This window comes from Populus euphratica, unplaced genomic scaffold, assembly GCF_000495115.2.
Source record: "Populus euphratica unplaced genomic scaffold, PopEup_1.0 scaffold78.1, whole genome shotgun sequence".
In the NCBI taxonomy this organism is placed as follows: domain Eukaryota; kingdom Viridiplantae; phylum Streptophyta; class Magnoliopsida; order Malpighiales; family Salicaceae; genus Populus; species Populus euphratica.
Window position 1 is genome coordinate 1,638,318 of NW_011499867.1, and position 15,897 is coordinate 1,654,214.

The following is a 15,897-nucleotide window of genomic DNA, read 5'->3' on the forward strand; positions in this document are numbered from 1 at the left end:
TTGGCACCATGGACCCCAGCTTCTTGTCCTTTGACTTTCAAAAAGGAGTTCACTTTGAGTATAAATTACTAGCTTGGTCCTGTGTTTCTTAAGATTCTGCAAGTTAATCACTCTTTTCTTAAAGCATTATATTTTAGTCCACCAGATTGACTGTTAATTCTTTTTTAAATGTCCAGATTACCAATCCTTAGGTATTTTTTGCTTAATTCACTAAAAATCAAGGTCTTATGGAGGGGAAAAAACAATGAAATTGTGATACAAAACTAATAAAAGGAATAATTTCCAAACAAATATACAAGCGGTTTAATATTGCGGTAACGATTTTTTTTAAATATTTTTTATTTAGAATATATTACAATAATATTTTTTTATTTTTTAAAATGTATTTTTGATGTTACGAAATCAAAATTATTTAAAAACGCTAAAAATTTTAATTTAAAATAAAAAATATAAAGTTTTTTAAAAACACTTTTCAACTGAAAAAATGATGATGAAAAGGGTTCTAATCTTAGAGGGATGCAATATTGGATCTTTAAAGATAAAGGGGTCAACTAACTATTTTGTAAGAACAAAAAGGATCAAATGATACTTTTATTTTCACCTTTTGCCCTTCCTCCCTACCATTTGCATGCTTTGACTGGGACCCAAGTTGGCACTGCACCACTGCACGCCACCTTCTCTCCCCCCCCTCTCTCTCCATAGGCATAAAAAGCTTAACAACAACAAAAAGATACACTAATCCAATTCCGTGTTTATTTTTTGGCCAAAAAGTGCATTAAAGTTGAAGCATTTATTTAAAAAGAAGATTTTCAAGAATCTTCTTTCATCTCATTAACAAAAAAATCCTCTCTGCTTAATCTAAACCTCCTTTTTTACATCAAGACTACTATACTTGCTTTTGTAAACTACCCTTTTATTAGTCTTCGTTAATAATGGTTTTTTCGGGTGGGGAGTGGAGGATTATGAGTGTGAGATTTGACTTCTTTTTGTGTTTTTAAAATGAGGTACTAAGATTTGGGTTTTTTGGTGATGTGGGTTTGTGTCAGTGTTCATTTTGTCAAGTTTAATGGAGAGAGAAACTGGGGTTTCCGTGGTTACCCTGTGGATGATCCTGGTGCTATTCGTACTTCCTCTTTCAAGGATCTCTGCCAATATGGAAGGTTCTTACATGTTTATTTTTTCATATTAATTGTGGTTTCTCTTGTTTTGAAATTTAATTGTTGTGGCCCTAGGAAATATGTGGAATTATTGAGTTTGGTTGTTTGCTTTTTTATGTTGCTAGGTTGTTGACTGCTGGCTATATAGAATTATTTTGAAAAGTGAATGCGTAATTAATGCTTTGTTATTGTGTTTATGGAGATTGATTGGACTAGTTGTGAGTTATTTTCACGGTGTTTCAGTGACAGGATGTGCGATTAAGAAACTTTTTTTATTGGATTATGACAGGATGTGTAACAAGTTTGGATTTTAGGACTTGTTATGGTGTGTTTTATTAAGTTAAGATGTCATTTTCATATCAGATCAAATGGACTCTGTAATTACCGTCATTAAAAAATTCATCCCCCCCCCCCCCCTCCCCTCTTGGTTAAGTTCTTACATGAGAAGCTTTACAGTGAAGGATTTGGTAACTCATTTTCTTTGAATGGGCTGAATATTCCAAAATTTCAGTTAGTTGTTGCTTCGGTTCAATTTTTGTTTGCTTCAAAGTGCTATTCTAGCTTCTTTTGCTTTGAGTTAGATAAGAAAGAGGAGTTTTAATGCAGTCGGAGATGGGCTGGTAGCATACGGAGATATAATTGAGGTATCTAGATTGGGCAACAGAAGAAATTGACTTGTAATTTGTTTCTGTGAAAGTGATCCTCTTCTCATGGCTTTAGATGGTTGAAAGAGTACATCTTCCCAAATTAGGTAGAACATAGTCAGGTGTAATGGGTAATTTAATTCTTGTTAGAGGATATCAAAGATGGTGAAATCTAGTGCTGATGTGAAGTTGAGTAACTGTGCCTCAAAGCTCTAGAAGTGTGCTTTATCTCATTGTTGCTTTTCTTCCTTTGGTTGACCTTCATCTCACAATTTTGTGATTAAAATTGTTTGCCTCTGTACGCAGGTGATGCATTGCATAATCTACGGATAAATCTACAAGATCCTAACAATGTCCTGCAGAGCTGGGATCCTACCCTAGTTAACCCCTGTACATGGTTTCATGTTACATGCAACAATGACAATAGTGTTATTAGAGTGTAAAACCTTGTTTAATGAATCACTTTGTTAAAAGAGACTCTGCTTGTTTTATGATCTTCTATATGCTAAAAGTGTCATTTCTTGTCTCCCACAGTGACCTTGGAAATGCTGCATTATCTGGTCAATTGGTCCCGCAGGTTGGCCAGCTGAAGAATTTACAGTACCTGTAAGTCATCCGTAAGAGTGTTTATTATCTGCATTTTAATGCTGTGTCTATTTTTTGTGGTTAACTGCTTCTTCTCTCTATGCTTCTGTTAACTCTGAATTACATTATTTTGATTGACAATTTTTATGTTCAATGTTTGCTACCTCTCTAAGCATCCTTCTTTCTTGAAATGGATTCTTCTAGGTGAATACTGTTATCTGTAGATATACATAATTGTGATGCCTGTTAATATGCCAGTTGCCGTAGTATCAATGGCTACTTTTGTACCTGTTCTAAAAGTGGGGATGGGAGGGGAGGGAAGGGGAGGGGGGAATGGACATGGGTAGATAGAGAAAATGAAGTCTTAGGAAACATAGTTAATCTTTCTGATATAAAGTTGTTGAGTTGGGGGTTTTTATATTGTACTTGCAAATACCTTTTTTTTTAGAAAGTTATTTTAGCTAATTGTTTTAACATGGTACTGAGTTATCAAATAGCATACCTGTTTAATCTAATTGAATTAACTATTGAGTGAGTTGTTAATTAAGGTTGCTTTGATTTTAGAGGAGAAATGGATCCTTTGAATTTAAGGAATTAGCTAGTCCACCTAGAGCATGATTATCTCCATGTATTTAATGTTCTATTCTGTATTTTGCATAAATTTGGAGGTCATCACTATGTACAACAATTAGATTTAAAATTTTGAATTATGGCAAATTTTGAATGATCATTATTAATAACAACATTGAAGAAGATATAAGTTCAAACATAGGGTGTGTTTTGATGAGTATGAAGTACATTCTTTTTACTCGTAGCAAAATACAAACCACATAGGATTCTTGAGAATCTTGACTTCTTTTTGGATTATCTGGTTTAATGAAGGAACTTAGCATAATTATTATAATATCCTATCTATAAGAGAGAGAGAGAGAGTGTGTGTGTCAAATATGTGCTGAATGATATTCTTTTCTTGAACCATCTTATTAGTTTGTATTGCTTTAACATCATATGTTTTCTATTAAGTTTTATTGATTTGTGATCTGTTTTTTTATGACAGGGAACTCTATGGTAACAACATAAGTGGACCAATTCCTAGTGATCTTGGGAATCTGACAAACTTGGTTAGCTTGGATCTATACCTGAACAGTTTCAGTGGTCCTATTCCAAACACATTGGGCAAACTGATGAAACTACGCTTCCTGTATGAATCAGCATCCTTGGCCTTGCCTTGTCTTATTTAACTATCTCTCTACTGAATTCATTGCAACTTTTTAGAACTTCATATATTTTGTTTGTTGGAAAAGAGTGCTTAGTAAAAAGCTTTTTTCATTTTTTGAGCCACTAAGCTTAATCTGTTGACAAATGTCTAGCATCATAATTATGTTATGATGAAGTATTCCATCCATGAGCAATAGTGAAAGGAGGTGGCCATTATTTCTTAACACACAGGAATTCATTACTAGTTTTTTTTTTATATATATTGTTTGGTTGTTTATTAGAAAGGATTGGTTAGGACAGATTAATCTTGTTTATGAATATCAAGCATCATAATTAGGATGCCATGTATTGTATTACACATTTGCAATAGTACACAGGAACTTCAATTATTTCTTCTTTATTTTTCCTTTTTTTTTCATCTGTTTGATTGTGCTTGCCAATAGTAAAAATGGACAAGTGACAGTGTAAACTCAAGAAGTATCATGTTTCCATGCATGTGAGACTGTTCTGCAGATTGAAGTGAACCGTCCTTGATATTGGAATACTCTCACGTCTAATTATGAAAGTTAACTTGAAGGTTTATTATGTTTAAGGAAAGCAGTGAAATAGTCCATTTATTAATTTTTAACTAGGGAACTTGGTGTGTGTCATTTGCTGCAAGTTAGCATACGAGTAATCAACAAAGGACTCCATCGTGATTGGTGTAATTTTTAAATTGCCTTCAGGTGATTTCATGTTTCTCTTTTCTGCATGAGTATAGCAGAACTTCAGGGCTGAGCCATTCCACTTTCATTCCTAATTTTATTAAATTCTAACTTCTGTTGTGTGTGTTTGCACATGTGCTGGTTCCAGCAGGATTTTAATAATGAATATATACTAAAGTGGTGGACATGAAACTTAACATTTTTGTTTTGCACGTCTCTGTAAGGATAGCCGACTCAACAACAATAGCTTGTCAGGTTCAATACCCTTGTCCTTGATAAATATCACTGCCCTTCAAGTCTTGTAAGCACCCGTCTTGAACTCACTTCTTTTTCAGCCATCAGTACTGTGTTGGTCATAATGATGTGATACCAACATTTTGCAAATTTGGTTGCAGGGACTTGTCAAATAATCGTCTCTCAGGACCTGTACCAGATAATGGCTCATTTTCATTGTTTACTCCCATCAGGTTTTCTAGATTATAATTGAAATGTCCTATATCTGGAATTCTGGATGTTTAATATTGAACCATTAGCTAATTAGTAATTGCCTCAAACAGCTTTGCAAATAACTTGGACCTATGTGGCCCAGTTACGGGGAAGCCTTGCCCTGGATCTCCACCATTCGCCCCACCACCTCCTTTTGTTCCACCTTCAACTGATTCTTATCCTGGTAATCACTTTCACTCTCAGTGAATATACAATTATACCATATTATCATATTTTTCTTATTTTCAGCTTGATCATCTTCGTATTGTGTCTTATCATGGGAATAGTTGGTGGTTGATTTACTTTTAATCCACTACAATCATTTCTGTAACTGCTCATGCATTTCAAGATCTTTGCTTTATTTTATGTTGCAGCTGCCACTTGTTGCACTAATAGCCTTGTTCTAATTACCAATTCTAAAAAATAAGTGTTTCTTTTAAGTCTATTCCTGTTATTGGGAAGTGGAAATTATTGTTGTAGTGGCGGTTATGTTGAAATCAATGTGTTGAAGTGTGTTCTGTTGTGACAAATTTGCTCTAGGAGACTGAACTACATTATAATTTCAGGAGAAGGCAACCCCACTGGAGCAATTGCTGGAGGAGTGGCTGCTGGTGCTGCTTTACTTTTTGCAGCGCCAGCTATTTGGTTTGCGTATTGGAGGCGAAGGAGACCACCAGAGCTTTTCTTTGATGTACCTGGTTTGTGTCTCACCTTCAAAATAGACTAGTTTTAATGTTTGGATCTGAGATGTTCTTCTAACTCTGTTCTTTCTCCAGCTGAAGAAGATCCAGAAGTCCACTTGGGACAGCTCAAAAGGTTTTCTTTGCGAGAACTACTGGTTGCAACAGATAGTTTTAGCAACAAGAACATTCTTGGCCGAGGTGGATTTGGTAAGGTGTACAAGGGACGCCTGGCTGATGGCACATTGGTGGCAGTAAAAAGACTGAAAGAGGAGCGGACACCTGGAGGGGAATTGCAGTTCCAAACAGAGGTAGAAATGATCAGCATGGCTGTGCATCGGAATCTCCTGCGGTTGCGTGGGTTTTGCATGACACCAACGGAACGGCTGCTTGTTTATCCATACATGGCTAATGGAAGTGTTGCATCCTGTCTAAGGGGTACTACTTGTTGGTCCTTTCTCGTGCTTTTAGGTCATGGAGGTCATGTCTGCTACCCTTATGCTACAAACCTCATCCAACCACTTTGGTTTAGTTTCATCTGTGGATTTTATACTGGAGTTAAGCTTTAATGCTCATTCTAGTTTCTGCTGCTTTCATGCCCCCATCACCTCAATTCATTTATATCAAATAGGAATTTTAACTTGAACACCTTTTATGTGTGTAATTGGTACTCATGATCCTTTTTTATGTATTCTTGTAGAACGCCCCCCATCAGAAGCCCCTCTTGATTGGGCAACTAGGAAGAGAATTGCATTGGGGTCTGCAAGGGGTCTTTCTTATTTGCATGATCACTGTGACCCAAAGGTACTACTTGTTGGTTGTTTCTCATTCTTTTAGGTTATCTCTGCTATCATTATGCTATAGACCTCATCCAGCGGCTTTGGTTTACTCGTTTATGTGATTTTTACACTAAAGCTAAGCTTAAATGCTCATTCCAGTTTCTGCTGTGGTCATATCTCCATCACCACTCTAATTCATTTATATCAATGGGGATTTGTACTTAAAACACCTTTACTATGTGAAATTGGTACTCATGATCCTTTTTTATGTATTCTTGTAGAACGTCCAACATCAGAAGCTCCTCTTGATTGGTCGAGTAGGAAGAGAATTGCATTGGGGTCTGCAAGGGGTCTTTCTTATTTGCATGATCACTGTGACCCAAAGATCATTCATCGTGATGTGAAAGCTGCAAATATATTATTGGATGAGGAGTTTGAGGCAGTTGTTGGTGACTTTGGGTTGGCTAAACTTATGGACTACAAAGATACCCATGTCACAACTGCTGTACGTGGAACAATTGGGCATATAGCCCCTGAATATCTTTCCACTGGAAAGTCATCCGAGAAGACTGATGTTTTTGGCTATGGAATCATGCTCTTAGAGCTTATCACTGGACAGCGGGCATTTGATCTTGCAAGGCTTGCCAATGATGATGATGTTATGCTACTCGATTGGGTAATGAACTCATGCCTTCATGCTTGTTATTTATCAGATGCTTCTTGTACATGTGTTCAAACTGCAGGAGTTTATTTTGTAGTGATTAATGATGTTATAATCTTGGTTCAACAATGTTAATCTTGTGTTGTGCACGGATGCATTAAATAATGCTCATGGCTTTGGTCAGTTGGATCATTGTTTCACACTGCTGTGCTGTCTCTGCTTATTCCCTTCTCCTTTTTCATAAAACCATGCCCAGTTTTGCAACTCAAATGTATTCATTGTGTCCTAGTTACTCTGGTGATTATATCCCAAAAAATTTTAGTGTTCTGAAATTTATTGAGTTGATAAGAAACAGGATTTGGTTTCTTACCACCTGTTATCTCTTAGCTTAATTTCTTTTTTTTCTTTTTTTTCTTAGGGTGCTTTGATCATTCAAATTCCTGTAAGGCTTGAGGGAAAGTTTGGAGACTCTTCTCCATGTCATGTGTAGACTGGGCATTCCGCCTGAACACACTATCTTGCCTTAAGAGAAACCTAATATTTCACCATATGATATAGGAGAAGCCTTATAATTCTGCCTGAACTCTACTATGGAAAATTTATTTGGTTTTCTCATGGAATTAGTCTTTAAATAGCATCTAGGACATAAACTTATTACCTTAGATAGCTGATTCAAGGGTAGTTGGTGCTGTCATCATCATTCATATGGTGATTTGCGATTAATTTTGGAAACTGTCATCCTAGAATGCCTCTCATTTCTGCATTTTCTCTTATTTCCTCTCCATTGATGGTGGGCGCTCTTGAACTGACTCACCCATACCTGTCACCAAGGGATTTGTTCAAGAGAACAGTGTGAACTTAATTCTCATATGACATCCAAATGGGCTTTTGACTATAGCTCATCTTGATTATAAATTGCTTGAGTTTCATTACTCGTATAAATTGGTGAAAAATTCATGCCTTTAATGATTACTTTGGCTGCTGAGTCACAGCATGTGTGAGTGCATATCTTTTTACAGATGCAAACTTCCTGCTTGTTGCTGGATTATTGGTACACCTCTTTGATAATTCTCATGCTTTCTCCTGGACTTATCTATTCCTCGAATGCTTGTTCACTGATAAAAACTTCTGCAAGTTTTGCAGGTTAAAGCACTTCTAAAAGAGAAGAAGTTGGAAATGCTGGTTGATCCAGACCTGCAGAACAATTATGTCGATTCAGAGGTGGAACAACTAATACAAGTAGCATTGCTTTGCACCCAAAGCTCCCCTATGGAGCGGCCTAAGATGTCAGAGGTGGTGAGGATGCTTGAAGGTGATGGATTGGCAGAGAGATGGGAGGAATGGCAGAAGGTAGAGGTTGTCCACCAGGATATTGATTTGGCCCCATCTGGAAACTCTGAATGGCTCCTAGACTCCACTGACAACCTTCATGCTGTAGAATTGTCTGGTCCGAGATGATCATACCTTTTCGATAGATAAGAAAATCCATGATTTACTTTTATTTTTTGTTTTTGCTATGCCCCCTTTTGCATTCTTGTCTCTAATCTTCAAGTTAACCCAATGTTGTCGCCTTAGGAATATATATTAAAAATCTGTGCATATGAATCTTTCTGGGGTACGTTTATGGATCTTACAAGGCAAACTGCAGGGCAGAAAGTATGAATGTACCGAATGCTTTGTGCTCTTTTATTCTTGTAACATTAATGTAGTTATTCGATAACAAAAGCTCGTATGATGACCGATCGGAAAGCAATGCTTTCTTTTGTCCGCACATTCTCCTTTCTTCTTCTATCCGGGGAAATTTTCCATAGTGTAAAGTTTCCTAGTGTTTTCAATCTTTGAAGTTTAGCACCTGGCTCTATTCTTCTTCTTCTTCTTCTTCTTCTTTTTATTAATTATTAAGGGTTTTCTGTTATTATTATTAAGGGGCCAAACGACATGCTGCCTGCGTCCGACCCTTTATTTTCTTGAAAATAAAATTGTGATATTGTCTGTCACCATGCAGTAAAGTATGCTCGACCTCAGTCTTGTCTCGCCTGCGCTAAGGGCAACTCCAAGGGTGTGTTAAATGAAAAGTCAAAAATAATATTAAGTGTTAATTAAAATGTTAAAATGTTTTTTTTATATATTTTAAATACTGTTTTTACATATCTTTTAAAAAAAATCAAAACCAACAAAAAAAAAAAACTAATTAAATACATTCATGTGAAAAAAAAGGAACAAACTTATTAAGAAAAAAAATAAAGCATTTATTTCTCCCTACTTTTCAAATGATTTTTTCCTGTTGGAATATACATAATAAAAAAAGTTATATTTATATTATTTAAAATATTATTTTATTAATTTAGCTATTTAAAATAACATCTCTTCAGATGTTCTAACCATTCCGGCTGCAACATGGTAGGTATTGGCATAAAATAATTAAAAAAATGTACATTAAAGTGCTTTGAAAAAAATAACCAATTGTAGTTAGTGAGTGGTATATCTAGCGATTGAGTGCTTATTTTTATTTATTGATTACCAATAAAGTTAAGACATAAAACAATTTATTTTTAAATTTCTAACACACTGGATTTAAATCCTGCATCCTGGATATAATTTTAGATTATTTTTAACATAGTAAAAGAATATATCAATCTTATGGATGTGTTTTATTATATCAACTTTTTTTTTTAAATTAGAAAATATAAAGATGCTATTTAATTTCAATAAAATAAATTTTAAAAATAAATGAATTGATGATTTGTGATCAATTATGAAAGAGTTGTTAATATTAATTAAATACTAAATTGTTAAGCAATATTTCTTTTAAAAGCAAAACATATGAGTATGCAATTATTTAACACCCTTTTCTTTTCATCAAGAAGAAACATTTTTCTAAAAAAAAATAAATTATACAAATCTGATTACTTCTCTCACTAAGCTGCGGGTTGGACTAAGATTTCTTGAATATAAAAAAAAAAGAATATCCAAGCTGTGAAGAATTTTTTGACATTGTCGTTAAACCTGATTCAACGAATTAAACTTGAAAACTTTCAACTCAATTCTTTTCAAAGTTCAGGTTTCAAATTAAATCATGTGAGAGTGGTCTTGATGTGACATAGTCAACTTGGCGTGTTCGAAAACAAAAAAAAAATCAAATGAGAAAAAAAAGAAAATATATATGGGTTTAAAAGCAACTTGAATAACTTGTAAAAAGAGGTTTAACTTTTAAAAAATTGAAGCTGGTATTTTTTTTCTACGTAGAGATGATGACACATTAAATTGATTCCGATTAACCTATTAAACTCGTGAGTTGGGTTTTGAATTCCAATAGATTCAATAATTTTTTTTATATTTTAATTATATGATAAAAATAAAGAGTAATTCAAAATCAACTCAATATTAAAAAAAAATTAAAAAAAACTCATCAAAAACCTAATGCTGAAGTTTTTTTTTTCAAAACAAACATGTCAGGCAAAGTGAGTAAACATGTTAGGGCCTTAAGAAAATTCGAGGTGTTTGGGCTTATGTCAGGCCCGTGTTCCTAGGCCATATTTATTTATTTTTTTATTTTTAAGAGGCACGCAACATGTTGTTCACCTTAAATTTTTTGAAAATAAATAAATAGACAACGTGTTGCCAATTACTACCCAGCTCAAAATTCAACCACCACCATAGTGGTTGAAAAATCACAAGGTAGGGTTTTTAAGGTTAAAAATTCATTTTTCAATATATTTTCACAAAAAAATATTAAATACTATAAAAGCCTATATAAATCACCTACTAAGCTAAATTAGTTGAACCCAGAAAACCAAAATGAAAATCAATCTTCTTTTTCATTTATGTTTATAAGAAAAACCTACTATCATCGAACTTCCCTTATCAAATGGACTGGAATCGCAATAACCAATTCTTATCTCTTTATTTCACATTTTTCCAGTAAATTTCTCTCTTTTCTTTCTAACTCAATAACTGAAAAATAAACAAATAAAATTTTGGACCAAAATAAAAATTGTCATGAATTTGAGGTGAGCCATGTATTTTCTTTGTGTTTTACATTTCAATTCTTTATCATTTAATTTTATATTTCTATTAAAATTTGGAACTTAATTTCCTATAATTAGAATATAAAAGGATGAAATTCAAAAAAATAAAAACATTAAGTTTGAAAATTAAAGAAAAACAATTGGGTAGTAGGAAATACCAAGGTTTGAAAATTAGAAAAACAACACTAGACAAAAGGTTCACTATTCATCCATACAATAGTTGTCTCTTGGTTAATTAGACTATAAATAGATGAAATTAAAAAAAATAAAGTTTGAAAATTAAAAAAGAAACTAGGCAAGGGGTTCATTGTTCATATTAATGGTGGCAGCCTTCTAGTTTTTTTTAGTTTTTGTTCATATCAAATAAAAATATATAAATTACAATAATCTCTTTGAAATATTATAAAAATAAAAAATAAATTTTAAAATAAATATTATTTAAAAAAAGAAGAAGAGAACAATACAATTTTTAAAAAAATTATAAAGAGAGGGTATTAATTTAAATTAAAATAAAAAATGTAATGTAACCTAAAACTTAATTAAACTTTTAATGGGTTTAATTGACATAATTGAGAAAAAACTAAGTTTGAAGGCCTAATTTTAGTTAAGTTGGAAGTTTTGGGGACCAATTTTGAATTTTAATAAGTTAATCAGTCAATTTAGGGGCTTAATTATAAATAAAAAAAGTTTAAAGACTAATTAGAAATTCAATTAAAAGAATTCAAAACCAAAGATCAAGGTGTAAAAAACGGTTACATTTAGGAGCTAGAATTGATGGAATCAAAGGTCAAATTAAGATAAACTAAAAGTTTAATAGATAAATGAGGGTCAAGTTACACAATCTGAAGACCAAAGACCCATTTATAAAAGGCACGCGACTTAAATGATTCTAATCAATATTTTTGGGGATGCGATTGTATGAATTGAAAAGTTTTCAGGTTAATAGATGATTCATGTGCAAAAAATCAAAGTACATGGACTAGAATGAAAATTCTTAAAACTCTAATTTTTAGGGTTTAGGCTAGGTGACATAATATTTGGGTTTTACTAAAGAGAACGAGTGATGCTTCATTCAAACATTGCTCGTTTTCTTCTTCTTTTTCTGCCGAGAAGGTTGATCGATGAGCCATATTCAAAAGAATAAATTTGGCGTCTCTGACCATATCAAGAGCACTAATTAGCATCAAATATATGATAAACACTTTCTCTACAAGGATTAGTCATCTTCATCAAGCGTTTATATCCTATATATCTTGATGAACTTGATAACATCTCGTCCCCGATCAGTTTCCTCTGCTTTAACAGATTCAAATTGATCGAGGGACAATATTCCAATCAATGGATGCAAAGTTCAAGAACTCTAAAGCAATCATGGTTTATTTCCAGTCATAGATAAGCATCTCATCTATATATTTTAGGTATGTTAATGAAACTTTTATTTCCCAATGTCCAAGATTATTTTGTCAAAGTATCCTACCGAGGTAGCCTTGACTGAAAAATAAAGTCACCCATGAAACAACCAACTTTGACATTGGTTTCTCTTGATGGGGTTCATTTCATAGAGAATAAAGGGAAACTAGACACCGAACTTTTAGGGGAAGAGAGGGGAAAAATATTTCATAACAACCTACCTTTGGAAAAAACACCATAAAAATGGTGAATGGTTTTGTAACTTCCTGATTTTGTTTCAACCTATAAAATGAGTGTCTTTTCAAAGAAGAAAAAGAGATGGAGAAAGAGATTCTAGAGGAGATCAAGATAGAAATTCCAGAAAAAATAGTTAGCAAAAGTGAGAAAATAAGAGAAAAAAAAGAAGGAAAATGAGCAAAAGAATAAAAAGTTGAAAAGAAGTTGGAAACAAGAAGAAGAAGAAAAAATATATAGAAAAGAAAGCAACATTATGACTCAAGTATATTACTTAGGGTATGGTTCAATGAGCACACCCCTTATCAACTTCTTTTAAATTCTTCCTAGAATGTTTATTATTTATCTATTGTGGTTAATTATTAGTTTAAGGACAATGTAAGTATTTTGATGTATCAAATCATGTTTTGAAGTAATATGCATTGTTTTAAAATATATGTTCAAGATGGTATTCAAAGCATAGTTTGATATTTTAGGATTGTTAATATAAAAATGATTTAAATGATGACTAAGTATGCTTTGATGTTTATGTTAATCACTAGATTTGTTTTGATTTTATTTGTTAGTAAGTGATTTACCAAAACTATGATCATTGGTTATTTTTTATAAGACCTGAGGTTTAAATAAGATATCTTCGTAATAATACTAGCCGAAAACAAGTGTCAAAATATAGTAATAGTGTTTAGAAATAATTTTTTGATGATCTAAGGTTTGTTTGATTTAACTATTGCATTGTTTTTTTTGTTTGTTTTCTTGAGTTTTTTTATGGTTTAAACAAGTCACTAAGAGTATGTTTGAACTAAGTTGTTGTGTTTAGGTTATTTTGAGATTTTAGTCAGTTTATGGATTTAGAGCATGTTCTGGGTTTTTCTAAGTTTCTAGGTTGGTGTTTATTGGTTGTCAATTTGATTTTCTTGTAATATAAAGTTTTGGCTTGTCTTATATGTTTCTATTGAAGCCTAAACCTATACATGGTTGTTCTCTACTCATATTTTGTCCATTTGAGATTTGGTTTGGATTAACTGATCCTTAATAACTTTGAATATCTAAGTTATGTTTAAGGTTATTGAGATTCAACTCTTGAAATTTATGACATATATTTCCATTTGAACAAGTCTTTTTGATTCACTTATCTATATTCTATCTCTTTATGCTCACTTATGATTTGATACAATCTGGTCTTTAGCTTCGATTGAATTTCTAGGTTCATGTTGTGTGTTTTGTGTTCATAGAGATATTCAACCTAAACTTCTTATTTGATCATTTTTATTTTTGTTTTGGTTATGAGTTATGTTTATGAGCTTGGGCTAGATTGAAAAGCCTAGTCCATGTGATTGAGTTGGGTCTTTGATTTGTGGGCCAGACTAGGAAGCCTAATCCACATGACTGGGCTGAACCTTTTAAGACATAAAACTATGTTTGGCAATGCAAAAATTTATCACATGAAAAACATATTTTTGGATCATTAAGGTGTGTTTGCCAAACAAGCCCTACCATTTTTTTCTAGTCTTGTATTTTTATTTTTTAATTTTTTTTTTCCAAAAGCACCTTCCATTTAATTTTAATTAATCTTCATATTTTTTTAGGAGCCATTTTGTAATTAATTTTAGGTATTTATACCATTTTACCTCCCTTGTATTTAATATTTTTTTATTGTGAGTCATATGTAACACACTTTTTCAATATTAAATAAACTAATTTTTTATATAAAAAATATATTTTTTTAAAAAATTAATATATACATTTATGTTTTAAAATTGCATATGATCAAGTTACTAAAAAAATAATAATCATGTGTTGCATTTTTATCTAAAATAAATACAAGAAAAAACAAAAAACAAAAAACAAAAAACAAAATGCATTGTATGATATTTTTTATTAAAAAATACCAAAAATATTTAATATTTTGCATGCATCTAGACTTAGTAATAAGTTTATTAAGTCCATGGTGATTTGGCTTAATTTTTTAAAAATATAAAAAAATCAACTTGTTTATTTTTGATATAAAATATTATAAATTTATATGTAAAATGTATTCATGATATTTTTTAAAAAATAAATACAAAACTATGTTTTGGTTTTAGAATGGTTAAGTTTGATCCAGAAAATCATGGTTTTTCTTATTGAGATGGATTTACTTTGATTGATTAACAAACCAATGCTATAACAACATAATGATGCCTTAGAAATAAACAGACAAACGAACAATGTAACTTACCATAAGTAGAGTGTATTAGAGGTGATATTGTTTTTCTATACACCACTAGTTCTCTTATCTAGACTCTAAAGACCAGTTAAAGTTTCTAATAATCAAAATATTAGTTGGTGATTCCAAATCTTTTAAATCATAAAAAAGACAAGAATTTATTATTCTTCCAAACCACAAAATCTAATCTAGAAGGATGATCGTCATGATGTTATACATGTACAACAGAAGGACAACTCCATTGACAAGTTTTTGATGAACTAAGCTTTTCTATTTGTCTATTTGTTGTATATTAATTTGATTGGTCAGTGTATTTATTTTCAATATGTATTTTACATATATTTCTTATGCATTATATATTGGATATAGATTAATACTTTTATGATAACATGCTTTAATTTGTTATAGTATACACAAGTTTCCAAGTTAGATGGGGGATTAAAGGTTTGTTTAATGACCATCGGTCAAGGTTCAGGCTCATGAAATTCCTAACTCATATATAAATGTTTGCTTAGTAATGGTTTGCATGCGTGCCTTAACTATTTCTTGCAAAGCCTCTATACTATTCTTATAGAAACTATTATTAGGTAGATCTAAGACTCTTAGACAAGCTAGAAAACTTACTCATATTTCATTTAATGACTAGAATATACCTATAGGTAAATGATACTAAATATGTATATTGCATTAAAAGCAAACCTAACCATAAAAGCACTATTTTATTTTTGGGATCCTAATTATAGTGTTTTACCTTTGAAAACATTGATATAACACCTATCTATGAAGATTATAGTAGGATTCTAAATTTTTCAAAAGATAGTTGTAAAGTTTATTCCAGATAAAGATTTAATAATATTGCTTCTAAACTAACCCGATTATTGTTTTTAGGAGGTTAGCTAATGTAGAATAGCTAATGGAGGGTTTAGATGAAAAATATTAAAGTCAAAATGAAGAAAAACAAAAAGGAAGGAAAACTAGGAAATAAGAGGTACAAGATAGTAGCATTTGCCATATTTAAGTTAATTTTGTTCTAATCCAACATTAAAGTCACTAGTTTAGGAGCTGCAAATCCTTTAGTAGAATATAAATATACTAAAATCAACCT

At 32.0% G+C, this 15,897-nt stretch overlaps 1 protein-coding gene across 2 annotated transcripts; it reads left to right on the forward strand.

The window, feature by feature from the left end:
- Positions 1-650: 650 nt before the first annotated feature.
- On the forward strand, positions 651-8,685 carry LOC105126444 (somatic embryogenesis receptor kinase 2-like). 2 transcript variants are annotated; one of them, XM_011027318.1, is made up of 12 exons: positions 651-1,160; positions 2,108-2,240; positions 2,336-2,407; positions 3,444-3,587; positions 4,538-4,609; positions 4,704-4,775; positions 4,866-4,978; positions 5,361-5,492; positions 5,571-5,912; positions 6,175-6,278; positions 6,639-6,929; positions 8,058-8,685. In XM_011027318.1, exons 1-12 carry the CDS (start codon positions 1,067-1,069, stop codon positions 8,370-8,372), a joined length of 1,884 nt encoding a protein of 627 aa, XP_011025620.1. In that variant the 5' UTR covers positions 651-1,066; the 3' UTR covers positions 8,373-8,685. The 2 variants fall into 2 exon arrangements, with proteins under 2 accessions (XP_011025620.1, XP_011025619.1); XM_011027317.1 differs by lacking the exon at positions 6,175-6,278 and having other exon boundaries at positions 656-1,160; positions 6,535-6,929.
- Positions 8,686-15,897: the final 7,212 nt, after the last annotated feature.

Excerpts from the sequence above, each read along its gene's own strand:
- LOC105126444 (XM_011027318.1), top strand. The coding sequence starts at position 1,067 with ATGGAGAGAGAAACTGGGGTTTCCGTGGTTACCCTGTGGATGATCCTG. Across the intron at positions 3,588-4,537 it reads CTGATGAAACTACGCTTCCT|CCGACTCAACAACAATAGCT; the intron begins GTATGAATCAGC and ends CTGTAAGGATAG. Across the intron at positions 6,279-6,638 it reads ATGATCACTGTGACCCAAAG|ATCATTCATCGTGATGTGAA; the intron begins GTACTACTTGTT and ends TGTGACCCAAAG.